Genomic DNA, 16,805 nt, shown 5'->3' on the forward strand with positions numbered 1-16,805 from the left:
AACGGTTATAACAGGTTTGTTTGAAAATAAATATTAAAACAACTTAAAAATAAAAATTGAAGCAGGAACCTGGTCTGCTGAAATTAAGAGATGTTCTACCCACTATTTAAAACTCACTTTTTTTGTTAATGGTTCCACATCTTTGATATCAACAGATTGACCTGACCGAAGGGTCTGTTTCCACGCTGTATGACTCTATGACTCTATGACCTTATCTTCTGTTCAAGTGTGTTTTTAATTGGGAGAACAGTAAAAGAAACTATTACAAGTAATGCTACTATTCCTTCCCCTTCAAGGTTTTAGAATCACATAGTTATAAAGATATACAGCATGGAAACAAACCTGTTGGTCCAAATCACCCATGCCAACTATGCATCCAATATAAATCTAGTCTCATCGACCAGCATTTAGCCCACATCCCTCTAAACCCTTCCAATTCATATACCTATCCAGGTGCCTTTTAAATGTTGTAATCATACCAGCTTTTACCACTTCTGGCAGCTCATTCCATACACGCACCACCCTCTGCGTGAAAAGTTGCCCTTAGGACCCTTTTAAATCTTTCCCATCATCTTAAACGTCTAGTTTTGGACTCTCCCACCCCAGGGAAAAGACCTTGCCTATTTACCCTACCCATGCCCCTCATGATTTCGTAAACCTATATAAGGTTACCCCTCAGCCCCCGACATTCCAGAGAAAATCAGCCTCTCCCTATAGCTCAAACTCTCCAACCCTGGCAACATCCTCATAAATCTTTTCTGAACACTTTCTGGTTTCACAGCATCCTTCCTATAAGAGGGAGAGAATTGCACACAATACTCCAAAAGTGACCTAACCAATGTCCTGTACAGCTGCAAAAAAACCTCCCAACTCCTATACTCAAATGCACTGTCCAATAAAGGTAAGCATACTTGATTCCCGGACCTCTCTATCTCCATCTCTGGTGAACTCCCACCCACAGACTCCAACCTCATCATTCCCCAACCCTGCACCAACTGTTTCTATCTCCTTCCCAAAATCCACAAACCTGACTGCCCCGGCCGACCCACTGTCTCTGCCTGCTCCTGCCCCACTGAACTTATCTCCACTCACCTTGACTTTGTTTCTCCCCCTGGTCCAGGAACTCCCCACCTACATCTGGGACACTACCCACACCCTCCACCTCCTCCAGACTTCCAATTCCCTGGCCCCCAACACCTCATCTTCACTAAGGACATCCAATCCCTATACACTTGTATCCCCCATACAGACGGCTTAAAAGCCCTCTGCTTCTTCCTCTCCCTCAGGCGCAACCACTCCCCCTCCACCGAGACCCTCATCTGCTTAATTGAACTCGTCCTTACTCTTAACTTCTCCTTTAACTCCTCCCACTTCCTACAGACTAAAGGGGTGGCCACGGGCACCTGCATGGGAAGCTATGCCTCCCTCTTTGTAGGATACATGGAACAGTCCCTTTTCCGCTGTTACACTGGCACTATCCCCCACTTCTTCCTCCGCTACATTGATGATTGTATCTGCGCTGCCTTGTGCTCCCACAAAAAGCTTGAACAGTTCATCAAATTTATTAACACCTTTCACCCCAACGTCAAATTCACCTGGACCATCTCTGACACCTCCCTCTCCTTCCTAGACCTCTCTGTCTCCATCTCTGGTCACCACCTCAAAACTGAGATCTATTTCAAGCCCACCGACTCCCACAGCTACCTGGACTACATCTCCTCTCACCCACAATCCTGCAAGAATGTGATCCCCTACTCCCAATTCCTCTGCCGCGTCAGCTCCCAAGATGGGGCGTTCCACTCCCGCACATCCCAGATGTCCTCCTATTTCAAGGACCGTAACTTCCACCCTCAGTGATCGAAAATGCCCTCAACCGCATCTCTTGCGTTTCCCGCACTTCTGCCCTCACATCCCCTTCCCCAACAAAAGTAAAGACAGAATCCCCCTTATTCTCACATATCATCCCACCAATATCGCATCTAATGTATGGTTCTTCATCACTTCCACCACCTACAATCCAACCCACAACCAAAAAGATATTTCTCTCCCCGCCCCTAACTGCCTTTTATAGGGACCGCTCTCTCCGCGACTGCCTCATCTGCTCCACACTCCCCACAAACCCCACCACCCCGCCGGCACCTTTCCCTGCAATCGCAGCAAGTGCTACACCTGCTCCTACACCTCCCCCCTCACCTCCATTCAAGGCACAAAACAAACCTTCCATATTAGACCTGTACATCTGTCAACTTGGTCTACTGTATCTGCTGCTCCCGATGTGGCCTCCTCTACATCGGTAAGACCAAGTGTAGACTCGGAGACCACTTCGTAAAGCCTCTGCGCTCTGTACGTGACAAATATTTTAACTCCCCGTCCCACTCCCTGGGCGACATGTCCATCCTGGGCCTCCTCCAGTGTCACAATAACACCCCCCACAAACTGGAGGAGCAGCACCTCATATTCTGCCTCAGGAGCCTACAACCTGATGGCCTAAACATGGAATTCACCAGTTTTAAAATTTCCCCACCACTGGCCTCATCCCATGACCAACTCTCCCCTCATCCCTGCCTCCATGACCTGATACAACCTGTCCGTCTTCTCTCCCACACATTCGCCCCTCCCATTTCCACTGACCAAATCCCACCACTCCCTACCTGCAATCACTTATCACCATCCCAACTATTTCCCCCAGCCCCACCCCTCCTCTCTCTATTTATTTCTGAAGAAGGGTCCCGACCCGAAACATCAACTTTCCTGCTCCTCTGATGCTGCCTGGCCTGCTCCATACTGTGTTATCTACAAGCATACTAAATACCTTCTTCACAATCCTATTTACCTGTGACTCCACTTTCAAGGAACTATGAGCCTGCACTCCAAGGTCTCTGTTCAGCAACACTCCCTAGAGCCTGACCATTAAGTGTACAAGTCCTGTCTTGATTTGCCTTTTCAAATTGTAGCACCTCACATTTATTTAAATTAAACTCCATCTGCCACTCCTTGGCCCTTTGGCCATTCTGATCAAGATCCCGTTGTGCTGAGGTAACTTTTTTCGCTGTCCATACGCCTCCAATTTTAGTGTCATCTGCAAACTTACTAACCATTCCTCCTATGTTCGCATCCAAATCATTTATGTAAATGACAAAAGGCAGTGGACCCAGCATCAATCCTTGTGGCACACTGCTGGTCACAGGTCTCCAGTCTGAAAAGCAACCCTCCACCACCCTCGGTCTTCTACCTTCGAGCCAGAAGACAGATCTGTATTCAAATAGCTAGTTCTCCCTGCATTCTGTGTGATCTAACCTTGCTAACCAGTCTACCATGAGGAACCTTGTCGAACACCTTACTGCAGTCAAACAAGAACACATACAGCACTCTGCCCTCATTAATCCTTTTCATTAGTTCTTCAAAAAATTCAGTCAAGTTAGTGAGACACGATTTCCCACGCACAAAGCCATGTTGACCATCCCTAATCAGTCCTTGCCTTTCCAAATCTATGTAAATCCTGTCCCTCTGGAATCCCTCTAACAGCTTGCCTACCACCGACGTCAGGCTCACTGGTATATAGTTCCCTGGCTTTTCCTTACCACCTTTCATAAATAGTGGCACAACGTTTGCCAACCTCCAGTCTTCCAGACCTCACCTGTGGCTATCAATGATATAAAATATCTTGGCAAGGGGCCCAGCAACCTATTCCCTCGCTTTTCAGGGTTCTAGGGTACACCTGATCAGATCCCAGGGGTTAATCCACCTTTATGCATTTTAAGACTTTCAGCACCTTCTCCTCTGTAATATGGATATTTTTCAAGATGTCACAATTTATTTCCCCACGTTCTCTATCTTCCATACCCTTCTCCACTGATGCAAAATACTCATTTAGTATCACAACATCTCCTGCAGCTCCACATCTTGGTGGCCTTGCTGATCTTTAAGAGGCCCTATTCTCTCCCTAGTTATCCTTTTGTCCTTAATGTATTTGTAGAATCCCTTTGGATTCTCCTTAACCCTATTTGCCAAAGCTATTTCACATCCCTGTTTTGCCTTCCTGATTTCCCTCTTAAGTATACTCCTGCTGCCTTTAGACTCTTCTAGAGATTCACTCCATCTCTGCTGTCTATACCCGACATAAGTTTCCTTCTTTTTCTTGACCAAAACCTCAATTTCTCTAGTCATCCAGCATTTACTACACCTACCAGCCTTGCCCTTCATCCTAACAGGACCATACTGTCTCTGGACTCTAGTTATCTCATTTTTGAAGGCTTCCCATTTTCCAGCCATCCCTTTACCTGCAAGCATAGGCCCACAATCAACTTTTGAAAGCTCTTGCCGAATACTGTCAAAATTGGCCTTACTCCAATTCAGAATTTCAACTTTTAGATCTAGTCTATCCTTTTCCATCATTATTTTAAAACTAATAGAATTAGGGTCACTAGCCGCAAAATGCTCCCCCGCTGACACCTCAGTCACCATCCCTGCCTTATTTCCCAACAGTAGACCAAGTTTTGCACCTTCTCTAGTAGTAAATCCACATATTGAATCAGAAAATTTTCTTATGCACACTTAAATTCCTCTCCATCCAAGCCCTTAACACTACGGCAGTCTCCGTCTATGTTTGGAAAATTAAAATGCCCTATCATAACCATCCCATTATTCTCACAGATAACTGTGGACCTGCTTACAAATTTGTTTCACAATTTCCCGCTGACCACTGGTGGGTCTATACTACAATGTCAATAAGATGATCATCCCTTTCTTATTTCTTAGTTCCACCCAAACAATTTCCCTGGACATATTTGCACAAATAGCTTCCTTAAGTACAGCAGCAATGTTATCCTCAAACAAAAACACCACTCCCCCTACCTCTCTTGCTCCCCACCTCTATCCTTCTTATAGCATCTATACCCTGGAACATTAGGCTGCAGTGCGTATTCTACTTATCTGCATTGTGAAAGCTGAATACAACTGCACAGAATAAGAGCACGAGTAGGATATCCAGCTCAAGCTAGCTCTGCGATATGAGAATATCATAGCTGATCTGCTTGTAGCCTCAACTCCACATTTCTGTCAACACTATTCCCACAATGATAAACTGCTTACAATCAATCGTATCTCTTAAAAATGTAGAAGCACAAGTAGATCATTCTGGTTATTGAGTCTATCTCACCACTCTGTTAGATCAAATTTTGCTCAACTTTGCTTACTCATCCATATCATGAAATCCTTGCCTAAAAACTTTTACAAATCTGTTGATCCCAAACTTGAGCAATTCCAATTGATCCAAAGATTCCCTCTATTCTGTCTGAAGCACTGCTCCCTGATTTTAGTCCCAAATGACCTAGCTCAGAGTTTGAATGGAGCCTCATTGATATGGAGTTTCTCCATGGAAATAGTTTCTCTGCATCTATACTGTGTTGTAATATCTTTATAGTTCATCAGGGGCATCCTTAGCCATCAATTTACAGCACTTAACAAAGGCTACTAAATTTCCCAAAAAACCCAAACTATTCAAAACCAACAGATTTTGTCTACAAAATACATCAATTCCTTGTTTAAATCTAGCCCAGAGTTTCAAGGAAACAGATGGTACACGAAGATACTTTGATGCAATGAAACAGGACAATTAGAAGATTCAGAAAAGTGGATGAACACAGAACATCTAAAATGTACTTTCTACTTTATATGTCGTCCGTTGATTTGGCCAATGTAATTCATACATTTTCATTTCTAGATGGTTTGACAGAGGAAGAGGTGTTCCTTAGTAATCCTGAATAGGAAAGCACTGACTCTCCAAGATAAACTATTTTCATTTTCAGTCTTATTATCCGACGATTAGGGGAACATGAAATGATGCTCTCTAATTTCTGGGCAATGTTCACATCATCAGCAAAAGGGTGTATACAACAGGACATATTTGGGTTTGCAGATAGCAAGGGTTTGCATGGAAACAGAATATAGAAACATAAGTACAGAGCCGGTTCTTTGGCCCACCATGTCTGTGCCAATTATGATGCCATTCTAAACTAATTCGATCTGCCTGCACATGGTTCATATCCCTCTATTCCTGCCTGTTTATGCTTCTGTCTAAATGCCTCTTGAATTGTGCTTTCATATCTGCTTCTACCACCTCCCTTGCAAGCACATTCTAAGCACCTACCATCGTTTGTGCAAAAAGCTTGCCTCAAACTTTAAACTCTGCCACCCCCTTCATCTTAAACCTATGCCCACTAATATTTGACATTTCCACCCTGGGGAAAAAAACTCCGACTATCCACACCTCTCAATTTTAAAAACTCCCATCAGGTCGCCCCTCAGCCAACAAAAACAATCCAAGTTTGTCCAATCTCTGCTTAGAGCTAATACATTCCAATCCAGAGAACATCTTGGTAAACCTACTTTGCAGCTTCTCCAAAACTTCCACATCCTCTCTACAGAGTGGTGACCAGAACTGCACACAATACTCCAAATGTGGTCTAACAGAAATTTTATGTAGCGGCAACATGACATGCCCTGACTAAAGGCAGCAAGCATGCCAATATGCTGTCTGTACCACCTTATTCACTAGTGCTGCCACTTTCAGGGAGCTATGAACTTGCACCCCAAGATCCCTCTGTAGGTCAATGTTCGTAAGGGTCCGGCCATCAACTGTATATTATTCTCTTGCATTTGACCTCTTAAAAAAAAAAAGCACACATCACCACACACTTGCCTGGATTACACTCAATCTACTATTTCTCCATCCAACTTTCCAACTGATTTTTATCCTGCTGTATCTTTTGACAACCTTCCTTACTATCCACAATTCCATCAATTTTCATGTTGTCTTCAAATTTTGAATCAGATGAGCTACATTTTCATCCAATCACATATATTGCAAACAACAGAGGTCCCAACACTGATTCTTGCAGAACACCACTGGTCAAAAACCTCGAATCAGAAAAACACCCCTCCAAAACCATCTTCTATGACCAAGCCAACTTACTAACTCATCCTGGGTCTCATGTCACTTAACCTTCTGGAGTAGCCTACCAAGTGAGAACTTGTCAAATACTTTACTATGACCACATAGACAACATCCATTATCTTACCCTCAATTATCTTCATTACTTCCTGAAAAAACTCAAATTTGGGAGACGAAATGTCCCCCACACAAAGTCATGTTGATTATCCATGATAAGTCCATTATTTTCCAAATACAAGTAAATCCTGTTCCTAAGAATCTTCTCCAATAATTTCCTTACCACTGATGTAAGGGTCATCAGCCTACAATTTCCTGGATTATCCCTGTTGCCTTTTTTAAACAAAGAAATGACATTGGTTATCTTCTAGTGTTCGGGGCCTCTCCTGTGGCTAAAAAGGATACAAATTTCTCTGTCAAGGCCCCAGCAATCTCCTCCCTTGTCTTCTTCAGTATTCTGGGACAGATTCCATCAGGCCGAGGGGACTAATCTACTTTAATGTTTTTCAAGACACCCAACACCACCACCTTCTTAATATCGACATGCCCTGGAATATCAACACAGCCCTCCCTAATTTTAATATCTTAAAATTAAGATCACTCACCTTCAGAAACATTCCAGATGCCCTTTTCCAAGCTCTAAAATATACCTCAGCTACATAGGTCATGATGGATCTACAGGCAAAAATTCACATGCTCATCATTAAGAGTTAATCATAACAGGAAAAGAACAATATTACAAAATGCAAAGCCTGGAAAGCCCTGATACTTAAGTGTTGATTCAGTGCCTTGGAACTCCAATCAGAGAGCATGACAATCCTGAAATTCACAAGCCATCCAGAATAAAAGCCACATGATAACTGCAGACAGGCAAGTCTCAAAATTGGAATATAGAGAACCACAGATCTAAATACAAAGCTAAGAAAAGGCATATCCCTGGAGAGAAACGATTATGGCTGCACCCCTCTCAGAGAGATTACTAGAGGTGAGAGCGCACATGGTTGTCTGGCCTGAGCAAGAAAGGAGTTATAAAGTATCAAGTTCAGGATAAAGAGATTATAACATCACAAATAATAAAAATAATCTGATCAATTAGCAAAACATAGTATTCCAGCTTAGATTTCTAATACTATCTATAGTTCCGGCATCACATTGGAAAGATGTAATGTAAGATGTGCAGTAGTGGTTCCAAGGATGAGGGACTTTTCAGTTATGGAGATTGAAGAAATTCTAACGTTCAAGTCCATGGGCCAAATACTGGAAAGTGGGATTAGTGTTGATAGATCCAGACAGACAATATGAGGTGAAGGCTCGGTTCTGTGCCGTATGACACTGACTCTAAACTGGGACTGTTATGCTTGGAGAGAACAAAATTAAGAGAAGATCTGATAGAAGTTTTCAAAATGATGAGTGGGATGGAGAGATAGGAGAAACTATTCCTGCTCGTAAAAGAAACAAGAACAAGAGTGCACAGATTTAAAGTGACCCACAAACGATGCAAGGTTGAATTGAGGAAAACATTTTCATTCAGTACTTAGGGTATAAAATGCACTGTCTAGAAGTGTGGTGGAGGGACGTTCAATTGAGACATTCAAGAGGGCAGTGGATGATTATATAGATGAAAATAAAGGTGCAAGGATATTGTAAAAAGCAGTGAAATGGCAATGATGCTTGTTTAACCAGCAAGAGCAGGCACGATGGGCAAATAGCCACCTTTATGCCATAATACTTCTGAGATTGTGATACTTTTTAAACTGATTACCCATCATCCTTAAACTTTAATTCCAAACACTTAAAAAGTAATCTGATAATTGACAAATTATTTAGTTAGATATTCTAAAGGTCAAGTGTTCTTCATATTCTAGAACTGCCTAATTAGAAGATCACTACATAAGTCAAAAGATTCACTCACATTCCTGCATTTAAATTAATTCTCAATGCATGATTTTCTTGCCTTAACCCAATGCCCTAATTACTTTGTTCATACTTAGGAAAGAAGTGCAGCTGGTTCTTAATGGTGTCATGGATCATCTTGATGAATTCTACATCCCAGCTAAACAAAAAACTTAAAAATCGCCTTCCCTGAAAAGAAACAAACAGCAGTGTAAACTCACGATGAAAAAGAAATAAAGACTGCATTTATACAGAGCTTTACACAACCCCCAGATCATCCCAAAGTTTCTTACAACCAAAGTACTTTTGAATAAGAACAAAATAAATGTAGCTGAAGATCTGAAATGAAAACAAGGTGCTGGAAAATCTCAACAGATCCAGTGGCAGCTGTGGAAGTGGACGAGCGTAAACATCGAGCCTAATTAATCTTCTTTGGAGGTGAACAGACATGGGAATGTCATGGGTTTTATGCTTTAGATCGGGGGGATGCTTAAGAAGTTGTAGACATGCTCCCCGAGCCGGTGGGTTTCATCACCCTGCTAGGTAACATCATCGGTGCACTTCCGGTGAAGCTTCGGTGTTCTGTCCCGCGTGCTATTTATATGCCTCAGTTTGCTGGGGTAGTTGGTATTACTTCCGGTTCTGTTTCTCAGCAAATTAGACCCTATGTACAAACCAATGTGTTTGTTGATGGAGTTCCGGTTGGAATGCTAGGCCTCCAGGAATTCCCTGGCATGTCTCTGTTTGGCTTGTGCAATTATGGATGAGTTATTCCAGTCGAATTTGTGTCCCTCATTGTCCGTGTGTAGTGAGACAAATGAGAATTGGTCGCGCCTCTTGGTCACTAGTTGGTGTTCATGTATCTGTATTGTCAGTTTTCTTCCGATCTGGCTTATGTGGTGTTTCTAACAGTCCTTGCGTGGTATTTTGTATGTTATACCGGTTTTGCTGGTTTAGGTACAGCAGCTGCTGTAGGGTGGTTGCTGGTTTGTGGGCTACCCTGATACCAAGGGGTCTGAGTAGTCTTGTGGACATCTCTGACATGTCCTTGATGTATGGTAGGATGATTAGTTAGTCTGGTCATGTCGTATCTTCCTGTTGTGGTCTGTCTTGGAGGTAACTGCTTTTTGGGTATCCATTCCTTTTGAAGACTCCGTTGTAGATGCTCCTGTTCCATTTACATAGTTCTGGGTTGTTGCAATGTGTTGTGGCTCGTTTAAATGGTGTCCTGATGCAGCTCCGTTTGTGGGCATTGGGTGGTTGCTAGTGCAATTGAGTATCTGGTCCGTATGTGTGGTCTTTCTAAACTTGTCTCACTACACACGGACAACGAGGCAGACAAATTCGCCTGGGACAACACATCCATAATCGCACAAGCCTAACAGAGACATGCCAGGGAATTCCTGGAGGCCTGGTATTCCAACCGGAACTCCATCAACAAACACATTGAATTAGACCCTGTGTACAAACCACTGAGAAACGGAACTGGAAGTAATACCAACTACCCCAGCAAACTAAGGCATATAAATAACAAGCTGGACAGAACACAGACGCTTCACTGGAGGGGCACTGACGATGTTACCTAGCAGGGTGACGAGACGTTTGCAACCAAATCCACCGGCTCAGCAAGCATGTCTACAACCTCATCCGCAACCCAAGCTGCAAATCTTCTTGAAAATTTTAAAGGGGAGTTTGTGGCTGGAGTTGGAAGAGTGGGGGAAAAAGACATCAAAATGGAGGACAGTGTTTATGGCTTATTATTATTAGTCAGTTTTCTGCTGAAAGAAATGTGGCAGGCAATTTGCTACTGGTGGTAATCAGTTCTGATGTAAGGTTAATTGATCAGAAACATGAATTGTTTCTCTCCACAGATGCTGCTTCCTCCGGTCAGTTTTTCTACTTTTTTTAAAAATTGCTGTCTGTAGTTTGTGCTGGCATTGGAAGGGGTCCAGACGAGGTTTACAAGAACAATTCCAGGAACGAAGGGCTTATCACATGAAGAATAGTTAGGGACTCTGGGTCTGTACTCAACGGGGTTTAGAAGGATCAGGGGAATCTCATTGAAACTTAAAGAATGCAGAGAGGCCTGAATAGAATGGACATGATGTTTCCATTCGTAGGAGAACCTAGGACCCAAGGGCACAGCCTCAGAATGAAGAGAGTACCCTTTAGAACCAAGATGAGAAGGAATTTCTTCAATGGGAGGGTGTTTAATCTGTGCTGCAGAAGGCTGTGGAGGCCAAGTCAGTGAGTGTATTTAAGACAGAGAGGCTCTTCATTGGTAAAGTCATCAAAGGTTACGGAGAGATGGTAGGAGAATGGGATTGAGAAACATATCAGCCATGATCAAATGGTGGAGCCGACAATATGGGCTGAATGGCCTAATTCTACTCCTGTATCTTATGGTTTATTAAAAGCAAAATACTGCAAATGTCAAGCATCTGAAATCAAGTGCAGAAGCTCAGCAACATTTGTAGAGAAAGAGTTTATGTTTAGAATCCAATGGCCACATAATGGTACCAAAGTAGCAAAAGACTGAACCATCTCCAGAGGGCAACTCCTAGCACTAATGCAGCTTTTGTGCTCGAAACAGTTTTCTTCAAACAGGTGGCCTTTCGGCGTTTGAGCGCACATCTGGAGAACAGTCATCTGAAGGTGTGTTGATCAAATGAAACTTTGGTGGTTGAATAGCCCCTGAAACTGGATGTAGGGTGGGAGGACAGCCTTGATCATGTCAGGGATAACCACAAGAAAAAAGAAAAGGGTGGCCTTTAACACTCTCCAATGAAATTATTGCCACCGTTTCTTGACAAATTAATTCCTTTCCTGTCAGAACTGGTATCAAGCAAGGAATCTGTTTCCGTGCTGTATGACTATGACTATGTACCAAGCACTATTTGGAAAATTAATATAACACAAGCCAAAATATTTAGTAAACTGTACTACTTAAGCAGCTAGTTGGTGCCCCAAACGTGACTGCCTCAGAATTACAGCAAAGCTCTCTTTCAAAGGTATTCTTTATAAAGACATGCTACAAAAAGTCTTCCAGATTGAATATTACAGTGTGTGATATGACATGTTTCAAGCTGAGGTAACTTAATACAATTTCAACACTTCTGATATTCACAGTATACGTTCCATGTCAAGCAGATAGCCGAGGGGTTTCTACAGTTTTCCAGATCTCAGTGTACTATGGCTGAAAGGTTTGGACAGCAACCTTTCCCATTGCACCCATGTAGCAACTGCTCAAAGCATTATTGCATTTCTCAGCATTTTAGTCCTGCACTTTGAAATGTGCCACTTTGTGATACACCATCCAGAACAATGCTTTGCAGTGAACAACCAGCAAATTTCAGGAAAACCAATGAGTGTTTTTCAGTGTTGATGGTCCTCCAGCCACTGTCGACCTTTATCTCATGTTCTTATGAACATGCAGAACAGTGTCAATACAGCTGGTCAGGCTGAACCCCTTCAAAAACCACTGCACCTCTCTCCAAATTTCATTCCTAAAGGCACATTCCAGAAAGTGGACAATGGTCTCTTTCCCAACTTCAAGATAACACATAGATGGGGTGAGACTCCAAGAATGTAGGAAGGATCTGGCAGGGAGGGCCTTTCTTACCATGAGCCAAGCCATTCCTTGATGCCAGCTTACAAGTCCTGATGATCATGCAATCTATGAAGTGGTTTTGCTCAGGGAACCATCCAAAAGAATTTTCCATTTTTTTTTTCTTGAAGGAGCTCAAGGTTGTCATGTCATAGAACTTTTGGTCCATCTTACCATGCTGACCAGATATCCTATATAAATCTAGTCCCATTTGCCAGCATTTGGTTCATATTTCTCTAAACCCTTCCTATTCATATACCTATCCAGATGCCTTTTAAACGTTGTAATCATACCAGCCTCCACCACATCTTCCAGCAGCTCATTCCATACACGCACCACCCTCTGCGTGAAAAAGTTGCCCCTTAGGTCCCTTTTAAATCTTTCTCCTCTCTACCTTAAACCTATATCCTCTAGTTTTGAACTCCCTCACCTCGGGGAAAAGACCTTGTCTATTCAATCTATCCATGCCCCTCGTAATTTAAAAAATGTCTATGAGGTCACCTCTCAGCCTCTGACACTCCAGGGCAAATAGCCTCAGCCTATTCAGTCTCTCCCTATAGATCAAACCCTCCAACCTTGGCAACATCCTCGTAATATTTTTCTGAACCGTTTCAAGTTTCACACATCCTTCCTGTAAGGGGCAGACCAGAATTGCACACAAGTGGCCTAACCAATGTCCTTTACCGCCACAATATGACCTCCCTACTTCCATACTCACCTTCTTCACTATCCTGTCTACCTGCGACTCCACTTTCAGGGAACTATGAACCTGCACTCCAAGGTCTCTTTGCTCAGCAACACTTCACAGGACCTTACCACTAGGTGTGTAAGTACTGCCCTGTTTTGCTTTTCCAAAATGCATCACCTCACATTTATCTAAATTAACTTCCATCTATCACTCCTTGGCCCATTGGCCCATCAGATCAAGACCCTGTTGCACTCCGAGGTAACCTTCTTCGCTGTCGACTACATCTCCAACTTTGGTATCATCTGAAAACTAATGAACCATATCTCCTATGTTCACATCCAAATCATTTATATAAATGACGAAAAGCAATAATGTGTCTTCCTGCAAATATTTTCCACAAGTTTTAGGTGGTATGCCACAGTACAAAAGCTTGAGGTGTTCCACAAAAATGTGGTCAGACACACCCTTCATAACATCGGAAACAGATAGCATCTCAGCAGAGAAATGACCCTTAGTGTTCACATGCCAAGTATTCATGTACAGCTTGATATAGCCACACAAAAGGTGGCCATTAGGATGAAGATAGTGTAGGTAACCTTTTAGCTAAAGGTTTGTCAATCATGGCCCTGCAACTGTAGTCCATCTTCAATTCTTAGATGGAGTGGAAAATGGCACGGATAATCATGACAACTCAGCTGAGCAAAGGACCAGACCTGCATCATGTACTGCAACACAAAAAATGTCTTGTATCTGACAACCAGGTCCTTACACAAAACTGAGGAGCAGCATTGTTTTCAGATGCCTAACTTCTGTTTTGTTTTGAAATTGCTACTTCTCCTACTTGTTCCTACTGCATGCCTCGGTCCCTCTGAACCACAATCCAATCACCATCAAGGAGGGCATCCTGGTAGTGATCAGGACAAAGGATCAGCCAGGTCAGTTGTAAATGAATATGGCCTCACTTGTGCCAGAATTTACCTTGGACGTGTCTCAGCAATTCAATTGGTCACAGTTCTCATCTAGAAAGAGATATGAAGTTAAAGCTTCGCTTCTTGTACTTATAATACTAAAACACAAGAAAACTAACTTTAGAAAAGGACAACAATCTGTGTACCAAACACATCATCCCTCCCGGTCAGAATTTCACAAGGAGAGGTCCATCCATGACCCTCTGGTCCACCCCTCTGTCACACCTAACACTTCCACATGCATTGCAAACATCCCTCCCACCCCAAACTCCACACATACCACCTTCCCATATAATCATAGGGGGTGTAAAGCTTTCCCTTTTACCTCTTCCTTTTTCTCTCTCTAAAAGGCCCAATACACCTTTCAATATATACTGATTTTGCTACTTACAATGTAGTTTCCTCTACATTGGAAAGAACAAAGACAGATTAACTGCTTTGTGGAACACCTCTGGTCTAGAAGTAAGAATAATCCAAACCTTTCAGTTACTTGCCATTTCAATATACGGTCTTGATCTCATGATATTACTTCCATCCTAAACAAAAAACAAGAGTTGCTAGAAAAGCTCAGCATGTCTGACAGCATCTGTGAAGAGAAATCCGTTGAGGAAGGATTCTCTTGGTTTCCATCCTAGGCTTGCTGCAACGTTCTAGCAAAGCTCAACACAAGCTAAAGGAACAGCAGCTCATTTTCTGCTGAGATAATTTACAGCCTTCAAGACTCAACATTGAGTTCAACAACATCAAAGCATGAACACTGTCCTCTATTTTGCTTTCACCCCATTTCCCCCTCCAATATCTTGATGGCACGGGTTTACTCTCAGGGGAGTTGCCATATTCTACTATTCACACCTATCATTAGCACCTATTTTACATCTAGATCTCTTTTATTACAATTAGCATTCCCGTTTGTCTTTTGTTCTGAGCACCCTCACTATCTGTTTCACTTTCTCCCCCTTTGTCAACAACATAAAAAACATCATTTTCTAGCCCCTTCAGTTCTGAAGAACAGTCACTGGATTGGAAACTAACTCTCTTTCTCAGTGCACAGATAAAACCAGACCTGCTAAGTTTCTCCAACACCTTCTGTTTTTATTTCAGATCTTCAGTATCCACAATATTTTACTTTTATTGTTGCAGACAGAGTGCTTGGTCAATGGTACATTAAGTCTTTTATCCAAAAAAAAGTCTTAAAATGTGAGGTCCTGTCATATCATTCTTTCAATTATTATCAAAGGCAAGATATCTACCTTTGAACAATGGCCACTACTCTGTATGACTCACAAACCATTTAAAATTGTTTACTTAATCAAAACCATACATAAATTTTGCAGATGAGTTCTATGCAGAACCTTTAAGAATTAAAACAGCTATTATTGTGAGATGAAAATTAGATGATCAGTGTAATGGGTCTCAGATGACTAAACCACAAGATTAAAACGTGGCAGAATTTATGATTAGAATGGATGAATACACATTGGACAGTAGCCGTCATAAACTGAGGTTGGTCAATAATAAGTGCCAGGCAGCAGCACTCCTGTTAGAGAGGAAGTACTATGGAATGTATGTATGTTCATTCTTTGATGAGTTAAGGCATGATGTCACACTGTAGGAAGGAAGTGGAGGTTTTGGAGAGAGTTGAAGAGTACAGAAGAGGTTTACAAGAATACTGCCTGGATTGGAGTGCATTAGCTATACGGAGAGGTTGAACGAACTCGGACTGTTTTTGTTCGAGTATCAAAGGCTTAGGGGCAACCTAATGGAAGTACATAAAATTATTACAGGCACAGATAGGATGAAGAGGTGGAGTTTTTTTTAAACAGACACACAAACAGGCAGGGAATAGAAGGATATGGAACATGTGCAGACTTATGGGATTATTTTAGAATGACATCATGGTCAGTACAGACATGGTAGACCAAAGGGCCTGTTCCTGTGCTGTGCTATTCTATGTTCCACAATCTGCATGCCAATGCACAAATACAGTATATAAATAAAGAACAATAAACTATAGTCACATGACATCCATTGGGTTTTGTGGCACTGTCCCTTCCTCTCGGCCAGAAGGGGCATGTTCAAGTCTCACCTGCCACTAAGTTCTGACAAAACATGTCCCAACAGGTTGATTAAAATACTTTTTGTGGACATATAACACCAGGGTTTAAGTGAAAAATAAAGCAGATTGTAGAAATGTAAAGTACAAAACAGAAAATGTTGACAATTCACCGTCTCCAAAGTTACTGTATGACCCTGTGAATCAAACCAGCATTTTCTTTATAAAGAAAGGAATTCAGTCAATTATTCAGAACAATGACTGAAGTATAAATTTCTGTTGTAATATTAAATACACCCAAAGTATTTGCAACAATCAGAAATGAAAACTTATTATTTTCAGATAATTATGCCAGGTGTTCACTGTGCTTTGAAACATATTTTGCTTTAACATATTTGCATTTAAAACACATGAAACACTCACCTCTTCTTTTTTTATGAAGGCAACACTCATGAAACACTGAAGCAAAGTATTTTTCACCTCATTGCTGTCTTCAGACTTGAAATCAAAATTTTGCAAAGCTTGATGGAAGTGCCAGAGTCGAATTATATCAGCATTCTGTGCACAATGAAGTGGAAAGGAAAGTAACTTTATTGGACCGACATCCAAGAATTACAAGAAAAATCAAGAGAAAATAAAGTAATAAT

The 16,805-nt window shown here is 42.0% G+C and overlaps 1 protein-coding gene across 1 annotated transcript in view; it reads right to left on the bottom strand.

Moving 5' to 3' along the window:
- Positions 1-16,805, bottom strand: part of ncapg2 (non-SMC condensin II complex, subunit G2) — a 138,208-nt gene that overhangs the window by 64,866 nt on the left and 56,537 nt on the right. The window contains exons 11-13 of the mRNA XM_048606130.1: positions 16,582-16,716; positions 8,937-9,031; positions 7,555-7,624 (exon numbers count right to left, since the gene is read on the bottom strand). Of these exons, the coding sequence (XP_048462087.1) occupies positions 7,555-7,624; positions 8,937-9,031; positions 16,582-16,716 (300 nt within the window). The remainder of the gene's footprint in view (positions 1-7,554; positions 7,625-8,936; positions 9,032-16,581; positions 16,717-16,805) is intronic.

The sequence above is a fragment of the Rhincodon typus genome, chromosome 2 (assembly GCF_021869965.1).
Source record: "Rhincodon typus isolate 14 chromosome 2, sRhiTyp1.1, whole genome shotgun sequence".
NCBI lineage: Eukaryota > Metazoa > Chordata > Chondrichthyes > Orectolobiformes > Rhincodontidae > Rhincodon > Rhincodon typus.